At 40.6% G+C, this 16,707-nt stretch overlaps 1 protein-coding gene across 1 annotated transcript in view; it reads left to right on the top strand.

The window, feature by feature from the left end:
* The first annotated feature begins 275 nt into the window (after positions 1-275).
* nup153 (nucleoporin 153) overlaps positions 276-16,707 on the top strand; it is a 75,110-nt gene continuing 58,678 nt past the window's right edge. Inside the window, exons 1-3 of the mRNA XM_043718942.1 lie at positions 276-606; positions 8,688-8,942; positions 14,655-14,909. Of these exons, the coding sequence (XP_043574877.1) occupies positions 276-606; positions 8,688-8,942; positions 14,655-14,909 (841 nt within the window). The remainder of the gene's footprint in view (positions 607-8,687; positions 8,943-14,654; positions 14,910-16,707) is intronic.

Raw genomic sequence — 16,707 nt, 5'->3', positions numbered from 1 at the left:
GTTTGAACTTTCCCCCCTCACTTTAAATTCATGCCGTCTAGTGTTAGATATGTTGTGCCTACCATTGAGATAGTGACAGCAACAGACACTATCTGCTGTAGGATAAGGAAGGGGGAAACCATTTTGTCACGCAGCATGAAGCTAGGGTCTGGAATGCAATGCTTGGAAGTGTGGTGGGGCAAGGTTCAGTTGAGGCATTCCAGAGGACATTCATGTGGAATAATGGGCAGGGGATGGCACAAAGTCAAAATGTTCAGAGGGTCAGTACAGTCGTGATGGCCCGAAAGGCCTCGTTCTGCATCGTAACACCTCTGCCATTCGGTGAGTCAGATTTGGATCTAGCCATGGTGTTTGTGTTTGGAGGTGGGACTGGGATTATTGCTGAAGTAAGTTTCTCTCTCTCTCTCGATGGTTTGCAGAATGTGAGGAAGCTGCTGCAGAATCCCAAAGTGTCGGACTTGGATGCAGTGAGGCTGGTGATGCTCTACGCTCTGCGTTACAAATGTCACAGCAACAGTAACCTGGCCTCACTGATGGAGGCTCTGACCCGTAAGGGAGTACCAGACAAGTACAAGTTGGTGAGTGTTGGCCTCGTGCACGGTCAAAGTGAGAATCCTGCATTATTCTCTCGGTGGTATTGTTCACTTTAATCGTTTATCCATGTACAATCATCCCCACCCTTTTCACACAGGACTGGGATCTGCTGACTGCCTTTTCCAGTTAGTTGCTCAGTCACAAAACCTTGAACAAGACCAGGCCGTTCCAGTCATGTACACTAAACATAAGTTGGTCGATTTTAGCCATTCTACAACTGACATTGGCACCCCAAGTTATAGAGAAGGGCAGTCAGCCAGGGTTCCTGCTCCTGATCTCTGTCCACTGACCCCTGATTCAGAGAGAGAGGAAATCATAGAGTCATATAATACGGAAAATAGACCTTTCAGCCGAACCCTGCCAACCAGGTTTCCTAAACGGAATGAGTCCCATTTGCCTGCGTTTGACCCATATCCCTCGAAACCCTTCCTAAACATGTACCAATCCAAAGATCTTCTTAATGGTGGACTTGGACCCGACTGCATCACTTCCCCTGACAGCTCATTTCATACGTGCACCACCGTATATGTGAAAACATTGCCCCTCAGGTCCCTCCCCAACCTTAAACCTTTGCCTTCGAGTTTTGAACTCCCCTACCGTGGAGAAAAGACTTTTGCTATTCACCTTTTCTCTATGCCCCTCATGATTTTATAAACCCCCTCAGCCTCCTACACACCAGGGAAAGAGGTCCCAGTCAGGAGAAAGTGAGGTTTGCAGATGCTGGAGATCAGAGCTGAAAAGGTGTTGCTGGAAAAGCGCAGCAGGTCAGGCAGCATCCAGGGAACAGGAGAATCGACGTTTCGGGCATAGGCCCTTCTTCAGGAATGAGGAGGGTGTGCCCAGCAGGCTAAGATAAAAGGTAGGGAGGAGGGACTTGGGGGAGGGGCGTTGGAAATGCGATAGGTGGAAGGAGGTCAAGGTGAGGATGATAGGCCGGAGTGGGGTGGTTGCAGAGAGGTCAGGAAGAAGATTGCAGTTTAGGAAGGCGGTGCTGAGTTCGAGGGATTTGACTGAGACAAGGTGGGGGGAGGGGAAATGAGGAAACTGGAGAAATCTGAGTTCATCCCTTGTGGTTGGAGGGTTCCTAGGCGGAAGATGAGGTGCTCTTCGGTTCCTGCTCCTGATCAGTAACCGCTGACCCCTGAGTTACAGAGAGGGGAAATCAACCAGGGTTCCTGCTCCTGATCAGTAACCGCTGACCCCTGAGTTACAGAGAGGGGAAATCAACCAGGGTTCCTGCTCCTGATCAGTAACCGCTGACCCCTGAGTTACAGAGAGGGGAAATCAACCAGGGTTCCTGCTCCTGATCAGTAACCGCTGACCCCTGAGTTACAGAGAGGGGAAATCAACCAGGGTTCCTGCTCCTGATCAGTAACCGCTGACCCCTGAGTTACAGAGAGGGGAAATCAACCAGGGTTCCTGCTCCTGATCAGTAACCGCTGACCCCTGAGTTACAGAGAGGGGAAATCAACCAGGGTTCCTGCTCCTGATCAGTAACCGCTGACCCCTGAGTTACAGAGAGGGGAAATCAACCAGGGTTCCTGCTCCTGATCAGTAACCGCTGACCCCTGAGTTACAGAGAGGGGAAATCAACCAGGGTTCCTGCTCCTGATCAGTAACCGCTGACCCCTGAGTTACAGAGAGGGGAAATCAACCAGGGTTCCTGCTCCTGATCAGTAACCGCTGACCCCTGAGTTACAGAGAGGGGAAATCAACCAGGGTTCCTGCTCCTGATCAGTAACCGCTGACCCCTGAGTTACAGAGAGGGGAAATCAACCAGGGTTCCTGCTCCTGATCAGTAACCGCTGACCCCTGAGTTACAGAGAGGGGAAATCAACCAGGGTTCCTGCTCCTGATCAGTAACCGCTGACCCCTGAGTTACAGAGAGGGGAAATCAACCAGGGTTCCTGCTCCTGATCAGTAACCGCTGACCCCTGAGTTACAGAGAGGGGAAATCAACCAGGGTTCCTGCTCCTGATCAGTAACCGCTGACCCCTGAGTTACAGAGAGGGGAAATCAACCAGGGTTCCTGCTCCTGATCAGTAACCGCTGACCCCTGAGTTACAGAGAGGGGAAATCAACCAGGGTTCCTGCTCCTGATCAGTAACCGCTGACCCCTGAGTTACAGAGAGGGGAAATCAACCAGGGTTCCTGCTCCTGATCAGTAACCGCTGACCCCTGAGTTACAGAGAGGGGAAATCAACCAGGGTTCCTGCTCCTGATCAGTAACCGCTGACCCCTGAGTTACAGAGAGGGGAAATCAACCAGGGTTCCTGCTCCTGATCACTAACCGCTGACCCCTGAGTTACAGAGAGGGGAAATCAACCAGGGTTCCTGCTCCTGATCACTAACCACTTACCACTTACCCCTGAGTTACAGAGAGAGAAAATCAGCTAGGGTTCCTGCTCCTGATCACTAACCGCTGACCCCTGAGTTACAGAGAGGGGAAATCAACCAGGGTTCCTGCTCCTGATCACTAACCACTTACCACTTACCCCTGAGTTACAGAGAGAGAAAATCAGCTAGGGTTCCTGCTCCTGATCAGTAACCACTGACCTCTAGGTTAGAGAGAGGGAAAATCAGCTAGGGTTCCTGCTCCTGATCAGTAACCACTGACCTCTAGGTTAGAGAGAGGGAAAATCGGCTAGGGTTCCTGCTCCTGAACACTTCCCTTGGGTTAGGCTGCACCTCTCTGCCTCGATGAGTGCAGCTCCAACAATATGAAGGTACTACACTTTGGTACCATGAACAAAGACAAGATTGACACAACTAAACGGAGGGCCTTGGGCAGTGTTGTAGAACTGACAGGCCGAGGGGTTCAGGTACAGAATTCTTTGAAGTTTGCATCAAGTTTGCACCTAGTGTGGGTGGGAGATTTGTTTGTGTGGTTCGGGAGGGTTTAAACTAGTTTGACAAGGGCGTGGGAGCCAGAGCTACGTATTTGAGAGGGGGGGGGGGTGGTAGTCGTTGATGGGACTGTGACAGGATGTAGTGAATCTATCAGGAAGGTTTTTCACTGAACCAAAGGGTTGGTTAAAGTGTGTCTGATATAACGCAAGGCGTGTCTGAAATAAGAGGGATGAACTTAGAGCATGGGCCAGTACTTGATGCTGTGATGTTGTGGCAATCACGGAAACGTGGGTGTCACAGGGGCAGGAACGGTTGCTTGATATTGCAGGGTTTAGAACATTTAAAAAGAACAGGGAGAACACAAAAAAAGGAGGGGGTGTAGCATTGCTAATCACAGCTACAGAAAGGCATAAGGCCATGAACAGGAAAGGTTTGGAAGGATATTGGCCAAATACAGGCAGGAGGGACTAGCTTAGTTTGGGATTATGTTTGGCATGGACTGGTTGAACCGAAGGGTCTGTTTCCGTGCTGTATGATTATGACTAAGAGGTTTGACACCATCCAGGACAAAACTGAGAAATGTGTTGCTGGAAAAGCGCAGCAGGTCAGGCAGCACCAAAGGAGCAGGAGAATCGACGTTTCGGGCATGACCCCTTCTTCACGGCTCCCTGGATGCTGCCTGACCTGCTGCACTTTTCCAGCAACATATTTTTCAGCTCTGATCTCCAGCATCTGCAGCCCTCACTGTCTCCTACCATCCAGGACAAAACAACCCGTTTGATTGGTATTACATCCACGAGCAAACCCTCCTTCTATCACTGCGTTCAGTCGCAGCAGTGTGTATCATCTACAAGATGCACCGCAGAAATTCACCAGAGCTCTTTATAGAGAACTTTCCAAACACACGTCCGCTCCAACCTGGAACGCGAAGGACAGCACTATCTGCAAATTCCCCACTGAGCCACTTCCCATCCTGACCTGGAAAGACAATGCTGTTCCTTCTGTGTCACTGGGTGAAAGTCCTGGAAGCCCCTCTTGAATAGCATTGTCAGCCTCCCTGCAGCACAGGAGGGCGATATTCAAGAAGCAGCTAACCACCACCACCTCAGCGGCACGTCGGGATGGGCAACAAACGGTGGCCAGCCAGCAACACGTACAATCTATTAATTAATTCGAAAAAGGGGAAATCAGCCAGGGATCCTGAGCACTGCACAGAAAGCTTTCCTTATTTCTCTCTTTGTTATCCTCTGTTTGTTTTTGTAGCCTTCCCAATCTTCTGATTTCCCAGTGCTCTTGGCCACTTTATAGGATCTCTCTTTTTCTTTGATAGATTTCCTGACTTCCTTTGTCAGCCATGGCTGTCTAATCCCTCCCCGGATAATCTTTCTCTTCTTGGGGATGAACCTCTGTACAGTGTCCTCAATTTTACTCAGAAACCCCTGCCATTATTCTCTACTGTCTTCCCTGCTAGGCTCTGCTTCCAGTCTATTTTCGTCAGTTCCTCTCTCATGCCCTCATAATTACCTTTATTTAACCTTTGGCCCTTTAATGCTTGGGATTTTTTTAACATTAATAAAGAACAGCACAGCATCACTCAAGGTTATTATGGTATTATTTTTAATGAGAGCAGAATGGCTGTATCTCCAATATAAAGCATCTTGGGGTATCAATTCGGCGAGGTGAGTTCAAGCCTAAAATGAGTTGCACTTGGATTTGTATACTTGAATTAACCTTGTGCCTTCTATTTTTGATTATGGACTTTTTAATGAGACATTAGTTTAAGTATCTCATAGTAAACATGATAATAAAATTCAAACTCATGGCCATCAAGGTGTAGTGTGTATATCTATACAATATTCCTGTGCTGTACTATCTAATATTGTTAGAAAAATAGCATGTACAGGGCAGTAGTTAAGACTGGAGAGAAATATAGTGGTATACACTGTTAATTTTAGGAACATTACAATTAGATACAGGTTAAAAATGAGCAAAGGATGTAGTTTCAAAGTTGATAGAAGTCATATAACTCAAATACAGTAGACAGTAAGAAGGTCGTTGACGCATTTCGGGACCCAGTTTTGCACCATGTGAAGTGTGATGGAGGGTTGTGAAGTTTTTACAGTATCGAAGGAGGGACTGTGGCCCATATTGTGGAGTTGTAAGCCAAGGTCCGCCTAATCCTCTGTACTTCCTAGCACCCTACCATTTGACCTTTGTTTTGTTAGTCCTCCCTAAATGTGTCACCTCACAGTTTTCAGGATTAAATTCCATTTGCCACATAAGCCCATCTGACCAGCCTGTTTATGTCATTCTGTCTAAGGCTTTGCTTCTTGCTGTTTACCACACCACCAATTTTCATGTCATCTGCGAACCTATTGATCATATGTTCATATCTAAGTTGTGAATGTACGCAACCAATAGCAAGGGACCCTGTAATGTGCCGTTGGGCACATGCTTCCAATCTCTCAAACATTGATCAGCGTCCGTTTGCTGCTTGCTACTAAACTAATTTTGGATTCAATTTGCCTGGATTCCATGGGTTCTTGCATGTTCCTACCTTCTCAGAGGCCTTACTGAAGTTTATGTCGACTATTATCAATTGCACTACCCTCACCTGCAGATCAAGTCACCATATTGAAAAATTGGATCATACTTTTTAGATGTAATCTGACAATCCTGATTTTTCTTGATTTATCTTTGTCTCTAAGTGGAGGTTAAATCGGTCCCTCATTTTCCCAATCGTTTCTCTATCACTGGATTCATTGCCCAGTTGTTTCCTGATTCATCCTTATCAAGTTTGTCTGAGCCCCTGTCAGAGCTGTGTCCTCCCTTATCTCCAGTAGAGGGGAATTTATCGACTTTTGGACCTACAAATGCCTCATTCCTTTTGATACTGATTTGTTCACGTGTTGAAGTCTTCTTCCCTGATTTCTATACCTACATTGTCCCTCTTTATAGTGATACAAAGTACTAATTTAAACCCTCAGCTATACCCCAGCTCCCTGCACTCTTCGCCACTTATTCTCTCTTAATGGGCTCTACTCATTCCCTAGTTATTCTTTTGCCCCTGTTACACTTAGAAAATGCTTTTGGATTTTCCGTAATGTAACCCACCAATGTTTTGTCATGCCCCCTTTGCTCTCCTAATTTCGTTTAATTAGCTTTGTACGCTCCTGTATGACTTCTATTTTGGCGCCTTGGTAACTGCCAAAAAAAAGGTGTTTTCCGCCTTATTCCTTTTAAATTCCTTGACATCCAGGATTCTGTGGAGTTGTTGATCCTACTCTACGCTTTTTTTACAGAAACATGTTGGAGTTGCACTCTCTTTTCATGACTCCCACTGTTCTCAATGGATTTTCCAGTGAGTTGCTGCTGTCAGCCCATTTCTGGATAGATCCTGCCCTGTCACATTAACATTGTCTGTCCACCAGTTCAGAACCTTAATTTGTGGTTCAGCTTTGTCCTTATCTATCATAACCTTAACTCTTAAGAGTCATGATCACTATCACTGAAATGCTCCTCCATTGACATTTACTATTTGACTGGCTTTGTTTCCGATAAATAAGGTTTAGCACTACCTACTCTCACAAGACTTCCTATGTGTTATAATAAAAGGCTCTCCTGGACTAAATTTAAGAATTACTCCTTTCTCTAAGCCCAGTTTGACCCAGTTCATGTTGGGCAAGTTGAAATTCATTATACTGTATATTTATTCTGTGATTTTTACACTTATGATTATTTGCCAATGCATTTGTCTTTCTATCCCTGAGTGATTGGAAATCTATATTATACCCCCACAAACTGATTCCCCCTTTCTTTGTTTTTGTTGTACCCATATGATCTCATTTGAGAAACTTTCTAAGACATCATTGCTCTTTCCTGCAGCCACTGACTTCTTGATCAATATTACAAAATCACCTCTGACCCATTTCCCATTAAATTGCAAGTTCTGTCCCTGTCTCTGTGATAGTAAGGATATCAAATCACTGTCCATTTAATTAACATCTTAACTTTTCTCTTACTCACTTGGAAAACTTGCAACAAAGTAAATGCTATCCAACCTTGTCTTGTTCCCTTGTGCTTGAACCTTATTATATCAATATTCAGACTGCCTTCTAGATTGAATGATGGTTCTTCCACACTTGACTGCTCATTATCCTCTACTATGTTAACACTTGGTATTACACCTCATGCTAAATCAGTTTAAACCTCCAACAACTGCATGTACAATAGCTTGGAATATAGTGTTTCAATTTAGGTACAACTGCTCTGCTTGTATAGGTCCTACTGTTCCAGAAATGGACCCAGTGCTTTTTAGTAGGAAGAGTGAAGAGAGGCAATATAAACTAAATACGGTAGTCTAATTTTAAGAGGTGAAACAGAAAAATGTAGTTGCTTTTAAGGAAAAAGACTACAGAATTCTTAGGTTTAGGAACTAATGTGAAGTTTGAAAGCCATGACATCATAAACTTTTGTAAATCTCTGGTTTGGCTCTGGTGAGCATACTCTGTCCAGTTTTGAACATTGTACTTGAGGAATGTGATGGCCTGAGAGAGAATGCAGTGAACATTTGCTAGAATGGTATCAAAGATGGAGAATGTATTGGGAGACACTAGAGAAAGGCAAGATTGATGTCTAAAATTGATGTTTGAACAATCATGGGTTTATCCTGAGTTAATAACGAGAAATTGTTTCTGATAGCAGAAGGATCGTTTATTGGAGTACACAGATTTAACATAATTCGAAGAATCAGAGATGCAAATATTCTTAGTGTTTACATGATTTTAACTGCATTGTCTGAAAGTGTGTTAGAGATAAATTCAACACTGATCTTCAATGGGGAATTGAATTAATAGTTGAAGGGGGAAATTATCAATGTTGTGAAGCAAGGGCAAGGCAGAATGTGATGCAGGAATTGGCTGAATGGCCTCCTTTTGTCCCTAATGGACCCCAATCATTCCATGGTTATTCTTTAGTTCCTACTATATGTATAAATTGCCTTCAGATTTTCCTTAATGTTACCCACCAGGGATTGACTGCGTGGCCTTCTCTTCTTAATTTTAATCTTTTTGAGAAGCATATTGTAAAATTAAAGTAGAAATTTTTTTCTAAAGTAGAAATCAACAATATTTTTTGTTGATTGTGACTGGTATTTCACTAATCACCTTTTTGGATATCTGACAAGTGGTTCAACCTGGGGCAGAGCATACTTTTAATTCAGTCTGACTTTTAAACTGAGGCAGGGAAATTGGTTGTTATATCTGGCATAATTTATGACAAACTTTGCTTGCAGGGAATCATTGGAAGAGTTACAAGTACAGTTAAAAATATAGTACCTGGGTGGCTACAGAAGTACTTTGGGAAAACATCTAAGACAGAACCAGTTGAAGCAAGAGGGTCAATAAACAACCATGAAAATGATCCAATCATCGTAAATGAAACCCCATCATTTGATAATGGAAAGCACCAACCAGCACCAACAACCAGCAGGACAGCAGGTATTTGCACAAGTATAAATTTATACTCTCCATTTAAATAGATGCTTGACTGTAAAGAAATGTTGGGTTTACATGTATTTAATTAGCATAATTTAAATAATAAAATATTAAGCATGTGATAATTTGATTTCCAGTATGAAATATTATGAAGGAACCAATTTGTTCAATTATGATAACTACCCTTCACAACCCTGAGGAGACACCCTTTCTTCCACCTTATTTAAGAAAGTTTAGATGAAGTAATGGTTTCGCTTTAGACCTTTGCTTGGTTGAAAACTTAAATACACTTTCTTCACATTGTACAAGAATCAAATGTTTCATAACTGCCAGCTTGAATTTTGATGTTGCCATGCAGGGCCACGGATGTGGTCCATCAAACCTCCTGAACTGTGTTAAACCACAACGAGTTGCAGTACTTCGTGGTCTAACCCCAATATAGTACTATGCCAAATGAACCAACAACCTGATAGATGCCCTTTACTTATTCATTTGGAGAACAAGGAAGGAATCACCTTTAAAATGTGAGTGGTGTGTTTGATTTTTCACTGCTGCAAGTTTAACCCATTTTGCTGATCTGGTCTCCTCCAACTGTAGAAAGTAGTTGTAGAGAAATAATTCAATCATTTAAATCTTGCTGTTTGTGCTTGTTTGATTTAAATATAGCTTTCCTAAATTACAGTTATAGATTTTGATGTATGTTGGCAGTGTTATCTGCTTCAACCAAAATCTCTCGTAATGCATTCCACAACTTAACAATGTGTGCAACAACACTGTTTCTCATGTCCTAAATGTTTTATAGGTAACTTTGTCCATATGCTCCCTTTTTCTAGATCAACGTGTGAAAAGTAGTCTTTTTCTTTAACACAACACACTCAATTTCCTCTTTTAATGAGATCAGCCACCATTTTTTCAAAGCTTTATATATATTTGTCAGAGCAGACAAAATCCATGGGAAGTGCCCTCTTTGTTACTGGTGGGCAATGAATCATTTGGAGGAAAGTCAGACTGTTAGCAGGACTCTAAATATAGTAAACCAAAATTAGAAAAAAGGTGATGAGAAAGCAAACATCAAATAGGATCTGAATGGAAAATGTTGAGGCGTTATAAAGGCACTTTCTGAATGCATGTAATGTTGATTTAAATCACAAGTTATGATTTTATTGCCAATACAGAGACATCACTACAAGGTTTCTTAGATTGAGAACTGAATTATCCATGGATATTTGGCATTTAACAAGGACAGGTAAAAGGGAAAAAGTTGTGGGGTAGTGTTCTTAATAAGGTCACACTAGTAAGCAATGATCCTGGTGTAAAGGTTCAAAATGTCGAATCAGTTTAGGTAGAGTGAGCGCAGCGAATGGTGGCTTTTATTGGTGGGAATTGCTTTTTGGGCTAATCAACAGTAATAGTCAATATTAGGACCTTAAAGATGTATGTAATGTGGGTTACTTGGTAATAATGGTTGATGTCAATTTGCACATGGACTGGGTAAACCTAATCAGCAATGATTCTGTGGTATGAATTCCTGAATTATGTAAGAAGTGGGATTCTGGAACAATATGTTAAAGAACCAATTTCGAATGGGCTATTTTGAATTTAGCTAGGACTAATTAAGAACCTTGCGAAGAAACATTTGGGAAATAGTGACCATTAATTTTGAATGTATTGTAACTCATTGTGATAATGTTGTATTTGAACATAGAAGGCTATGAAGATACAAGTGACATGTTGGCCATGGTGGATTTCAAAAATACAGTAAAAGGTTGGATAGGCAATGGTAATTTTTTTAAAAAGTGCATACTCCCAAAGGAAAAGTGAATCAACTGTGGCTAATGAAAGATTGTTTTAGATCAAAGGAAGTAGTTATAAGATGTCAGAAAAAGTGGTAAGACTGAGGATTTGGCGCAATTTAAATCCCAGCAAAAGAGGATCAAGAAAGTGATTTTTGAAAAGGGGAAAAAAATATATATATATAATATGTAAGCTAGCAAGAAGCATAAAGGCAGACTGTAAATGTTTCTTTAGGAATGTGAAAAGGAAAAGATTAGTTAGGACAAATGGGAGCCAGTTACACTTCGAGCCAGGAGAATATTTTGTAGTGCACAATTGAAATTGGTGGGAAACTTAACAGTTACCTTTCATATGTCTTTATTGAGGTCAATATCCAAACCTTTCCAGAAATACTCGGTAACCAAGGGACTTGTGAAACTGTAAGAGACTAGTATTAATACAGGCTAAGTACTTGAACAGTTTGGGCTGAAGGTTGATACATTTGCCTGTGCCAGATAAACTGCACTTGGAGTGATGAAGGAGGTGACTATAGAGATAGTAGATATATTAACCAATACTTTGCAAATATTACAAAGAATGAAGAACTACAGATCTGTCTGTTTGATAGTTGGACATGTACAAAAGAATTGTAAAGTTGAGCAGAATCACCAAATATTTGTGAGAGAGAAGTAAAATTTGACAAATGTGTTGGAACCTCCTGAAGATCTTTCTAGTAGCATCGGTAAATGGAACCAGTTGAGCAGGTGGGACATTTAGTAACACACTCAAATGACTTGAAATGGTGAACAGAAAGCAGAGACTAGGGATCACTGTCAAGATGGTAGGCCAGTGGGCCACCATGATTAATCTATATTCACAGTTGTTTGTAATCTTTATAAATTATTATGATGTGGAAACCAATGGTAATATTGCATATCTGATGCAAAATTGGGGAGGAATGCAAGCTATGATGAAAGTGTAAGGAGACTTCAGGATTTGGGCAGGCTAAATGAAGGGAGTAGAATATGGCAAACCAAATATAATGTAGATAATTGTGAAGTTTCCTCTTTTGATAGAGGAAAAAGCAGAATATTTCTTCAATTGAGAGGGGTTAGGAAATGGTAATGGGTAGAGGGAGCTGCATGTCGGTTCTCATGAGTCACTCAAAGCTAGCATGCAGTTGCAGCAAGCGGTCAGGAAACCAAATGATACAGGGAAATCCAAGATGTACATCATCACAATACGTTTGTTTTGCACTAACTGACTTTGAGGAAGTAAATGTAAAATTTCTCGATCGTTTGTTGCATTGTTTTCAGCTTAGGTCAGCTTTGTATAGAAAATATAACTTAATGGTAAGTTACAACTGCCTGCTTCTGAGTCACATTGTTTCTCATGTTGTTCATAGCAAGTGCCAGTCGTAATCAATGTGAACTTCTTATCAGAAATTATCATTGCAATCTTTGAACAATGAGTAACAGGTGTTGTGCTAGTGTAGGTGAAGTTGAAAGTACAATAGAATTACATGTTAAATTAAAAATCGTAAAGGTAGAAAAAGATAATGTGTATTTGATATTGGGTACTATTTGAATCTTGAGTATAATCTTATACGATTATCAAGAATGCTGCTCAAATGAAACATAAAGCTAGCTACTTTAAAGCGTACCGAGGTTAATATAACAAGGCAGAGAACTGTTATCATGGAAAAAAATAGAACAATTGCTGGTGTTAAGCATTGAGGATTTGCACAAAAACACTCTGATCAACTTAGCCCTTATTCAGGATAACGCCCTAAGACTTCCAACTATGTCTCTGTCCTCCACAGAATCTTGTCCCAGCACCCCTCAAAAATTATAAGTTAAAATAAATTATTTTAAAAATGCAGTTTGTGCTTTCTTATGTTAATAACGGTTTTCTGTTTGAGTCATTGCTAACAAAATTACAGATAGAATCATAGAGATGTACAGCATGGAAACAGACCCTTCGGTCCATGCCGACCAGACATCCCAACCCAATCTAGTCCCACCCGTCAGCACCCTCCAATCCCTTCCTATTCATATACCCATCCAAACGCATTTTAAATGTTGCAATTGTACCAGCCTCCTCCACTTCCTCTGGCATATTTTACAGGAGTGTGTATATTGTATTCTACAGTATAGTACACACAATATATTTTGGTTGTTAGGTATGAAATACAACAACTTCCTAAGTTTCAATCCCTTTCCATTTCGTTCTCCACTGTTTTGTATGGGAGACATTATCACGATGAATCACATAGATGGCTTTAATGCTTTTATGGTCCTTCTTCTTTCATATTTACATTATTCTGCTGTGGATATATTCCTCAATATAAGTAATTTTGCTTTCAGTTGCACTTCTTTGTTCAACAGCACTGATTTTATATTGAAAGGCCTCCTGTTCTTTGCCTTCATTGTAAGGGAATCGGAATACAGAGGTGAAGATGCCTGCTGTAAATGTGTAGAGGGTTTTGAGACCACATCTGTAGTATTGTGCAATTTTGGTCCTTTATTTAAATATAAAGTTGGATATGCTTGCCATGGAGGGAGTGTAGTGGAGGTTCACCAGACTAGTCAGGATTATTTTAAGCGTAGAGATTGAACAAACTAGCATTATTATGAATATCTGAACAAGGAGCAGGAGTAGAACATTTTGCACATGATACTCCTGTGGTCCTAATGAGTTTTGTTAGGTTCAACATTGCATCTCTCTTGTGCTGCTTCAAATAATATCCTGAATTCCATTGGTCTTTTATGGCCTCTTCCACTGGAGGTGCTGCTTTTAATGGTTCGTGAACCTAAAATCCATCACTCCCCTCAAAAATCTCTGCTCATCCACAAAACTTGTCTTTTGCGAATTCAACTTTGTTTTTGCCAAACTTCTGACTGCCTTTTTCTTTTGGACATGACCTTAAACCTTCTGCAACTTCATTTTGGACCTTAATTATTTAAAATAATTCCTGTTGGCAAATTTGGCTGCTGCCCCTGCAGTGTGTTATAGCCAAATTATTGATGCATACAGTGAACAGAATACAATGGGATACTATCTACATCCAATCACTCAAACCACTGTCAACATTCTCTTAGTCTCTTTTAATTTTCCACCCTTTTACTCTCACTAATTCCATTCCTTTTAATCTTACCTAATTACTTTTGAAAGAACCTATTTGACAAAATAACATTCCAAAAATACCACTTGGTCTGAAATTCCTTATCCATTATATAATCACATCCTCAAAGAAATCAGGTTTGTCAGTTGATCTGTCAAAATCCATGTTGACTGATGACAATTCGATGCATGCCTAAATGTTAAATTGAAACTTTATTTAATAACTTCTCAGATTTCTGCTTATTTTCTAATAAATTCATTAACCTTGCCTTGGGTTTAAAAAAATCTTTTTGCTGGTGTTAAAAATCTGCAATACCTTGCTATTTCTTAATTTTTTTTTATTCTTCTCATGTTTCCTCTTTATCCCTTTCACAAACTCTTCTCATTTAGTTGTGTTATTCTATGTATGCCTTCTTAAATTTGTCTTATTGCTATCTTTATTGCATTCTGAATTTTGACACAGCCTTCCATGGTATATATTTATTTTAAAAGTTTGTAGCATTTTGAAAAAAGATACTTTGTTACCTCATGTGTCTTTGCATCTCACGTCGGTTGATTCATCTTTTGTCTTTGTGTCCATCTACATCAAATCTTCCCTTTTTTAACCAATCCTTTTCTGTATTTCCTAAAATGCATACTAACCTGATTTTTTTTTTACTTTGCACAGCTGCTCACTTTGCAGCCAAGTTTCGTTAGTGTTATAATGGTAACTCATGATCTGTAAAAGGGGAATAACAGCATCATGTTAGAATTGTACGTGTGCTGGCTCAATTTTTAAAAAAGAATTAACATCTTCCATTTTACTTTTCACTTTCACAGTAAGCACAGCATCAAGCAAATCTGCTTTAAATTTCTCGGAAATGCTTCTTCTGCGACCAGCTCTCAGTCGAGCACACATTAATTGTGCTGCACTAGATACTCCAGCGCATGATTGCCAACCATCCACATCCTCCTCTTTTCCTATTGGCAATTCAGGATTCTCACTGGTAAAGGAAATCAAAGATTCTGGCTCGCTACATGAAGATGATAACATCTCCACAACAAGTGGTTTCTCTTCCCGAGCTTCTGATAAGGGTAAAGAATTCTTCTTTGCAAGAATTTTAAGGTGTAACAAACATTTGCACTTTCAAAAAGCTTATTTCATAAGTTTACTATAGTTACGGTAACCTTTACATGTTCTCTCCATTACATGATTGTTGAATAGCCTTAAAGTTTGTGTTTTAGGATGGAAGAAACATCTTTTACATGCACATACTTAACTTTAGGTTCGACTGATGCTTAAATATTGCACGGGTCTTGATCTGTTCCGTTATAGGAAGGGCATTTAATTCAAGGAAATGGTGCAATTAACAAAACTTATAAAAGATGCAGCAGAAATAATGAATTACACTGGGCTAGGGTAAGAAAATATCTAAATGTGATTTAGAACAATTGGCAAGGTTTTGACAAAGGAAAAATCATGTTTAATAAATTCATTACCTGTTTTTAAAGGAGTGACCTGCACTATGGATAAAGGTGTTTGTGTGGACATACTACATTTAGATTTCTAGAAGCATTGATAAGATGCCTTATCGGTGGTTACAGAAAATAAAAGTTCAGTGTGTCGTGGATAACATATTGGTATGGATAGAAGATTGGCAGACAACAGTGTTCATAAATGGTCTTTGGTAGAATATGGCCTCATGTTTTGCAATTTAGATCAATGCATTCACTCCCTTCATTTAAGTCATTGTTGCTGAATTTGCATATAGTACCAAGATGGCTAGGGAGGTATGTTGTGAAGCAGACATAGGACATTGCACAGATGTAGATAAATTACAGTGAGTGGGTAAATTTCAAACAGATGAGGTACAACACAGAGAAATGTGAAGTTTACTTAAGCAGGGCGAATCAAAAAGCACAATATTACTTAAATGAAAAATGAATGTAGAATTCTGAGCCACAGGTGTTTAGTGCGAGAGGCACAAAATTTAGAATGCCGGATTCAGGAAGCTATATATCCATTTATAGAGCGAGGATATTTGAGACCTCATCTTGAATACTGTGAACTTTTAGTCTCCTTGTTTATGGAAGGATGAAAATGCATTGGAGGCTTGTCTTATGAGAATAAATTGGATAGAATAGGTTTGTTTTTATTTGGTAGAGTGAGGGGTGATTGAAGTTTATAACATCTTGAATGGTCTTGACAAGATGATCATGTGAAGAGTGCTTCCTGTTATGGGTCAGAACAAGAAGCATTCTTTTTAAAAATTTTGGGTGAGAGATGAGAATTTTTTGAGGGTTGATCAATTTTGGAACATTTTTTGCATCAGAAGATGAAGGAAGCAAGGCTATTTAATATTTTAACATGTATAGGTACATTCTTGTTGGGCAAGGGAATCCGATGCAATTGTGAGTATATGGGAATGTGAAATTTAAAATAAACCATTCAGGCATTATCTTACTGAATGCTGGAGTAGGTTCAAGGTGTTGAATAATCTTCTTGTACAACTTATCCCAGTTTCGATTCCAGCCTTGGGCAACTGTCTATGCGGAGTTTGCACATTCTCCCTGTGTCTGTGTGGGTTTCCTCCGGCTGCTCCGGTTTCCTCCCACAGTCCAAAGATGTGCAGGTCAGGTGAATTGGCCATACTAAATTGCCCATAGTGTTAGGTCAGAGGGAAATGGGTCTGGGTGGGTTTCTCTTCCGAGGGTTGGTATGGACTTGTTGGGCTGAAGGGCCTGTTTCCATACTGTTGGTAATCTAATCTAATCATCTCCTGTAGAGAGCCAGTAAAGGTCAGAAAGGGGATGATGGATGAATTACAGTTTTAGAACATAGAACAGCACAGAACAGTCCCTTCAGCCCACGATGTTGTGCCGACCACTGATT

The sequence above is a fragment of the Chiloscyllium plagiosum genome, chromosome 29 (genome assembly GCF_004010195.1).
Source record: "Chiloscyllium plagiosum isolate BGI_BamShark_2017 chromosome 29, ASM401019v2, whole genome shotgun sequence".
NCBI lineage: Eukaryota > Metazoa > Chordata > Chondrichthyes > Orectolobiformes > Hemiscylliidae > Chiloscyllium > Chiloscyllium plagiosum.
Note: the sequence above shows the minus strand (reverse complement) of the source record. Positions and strands in the feature narration are given on the sequence as shown.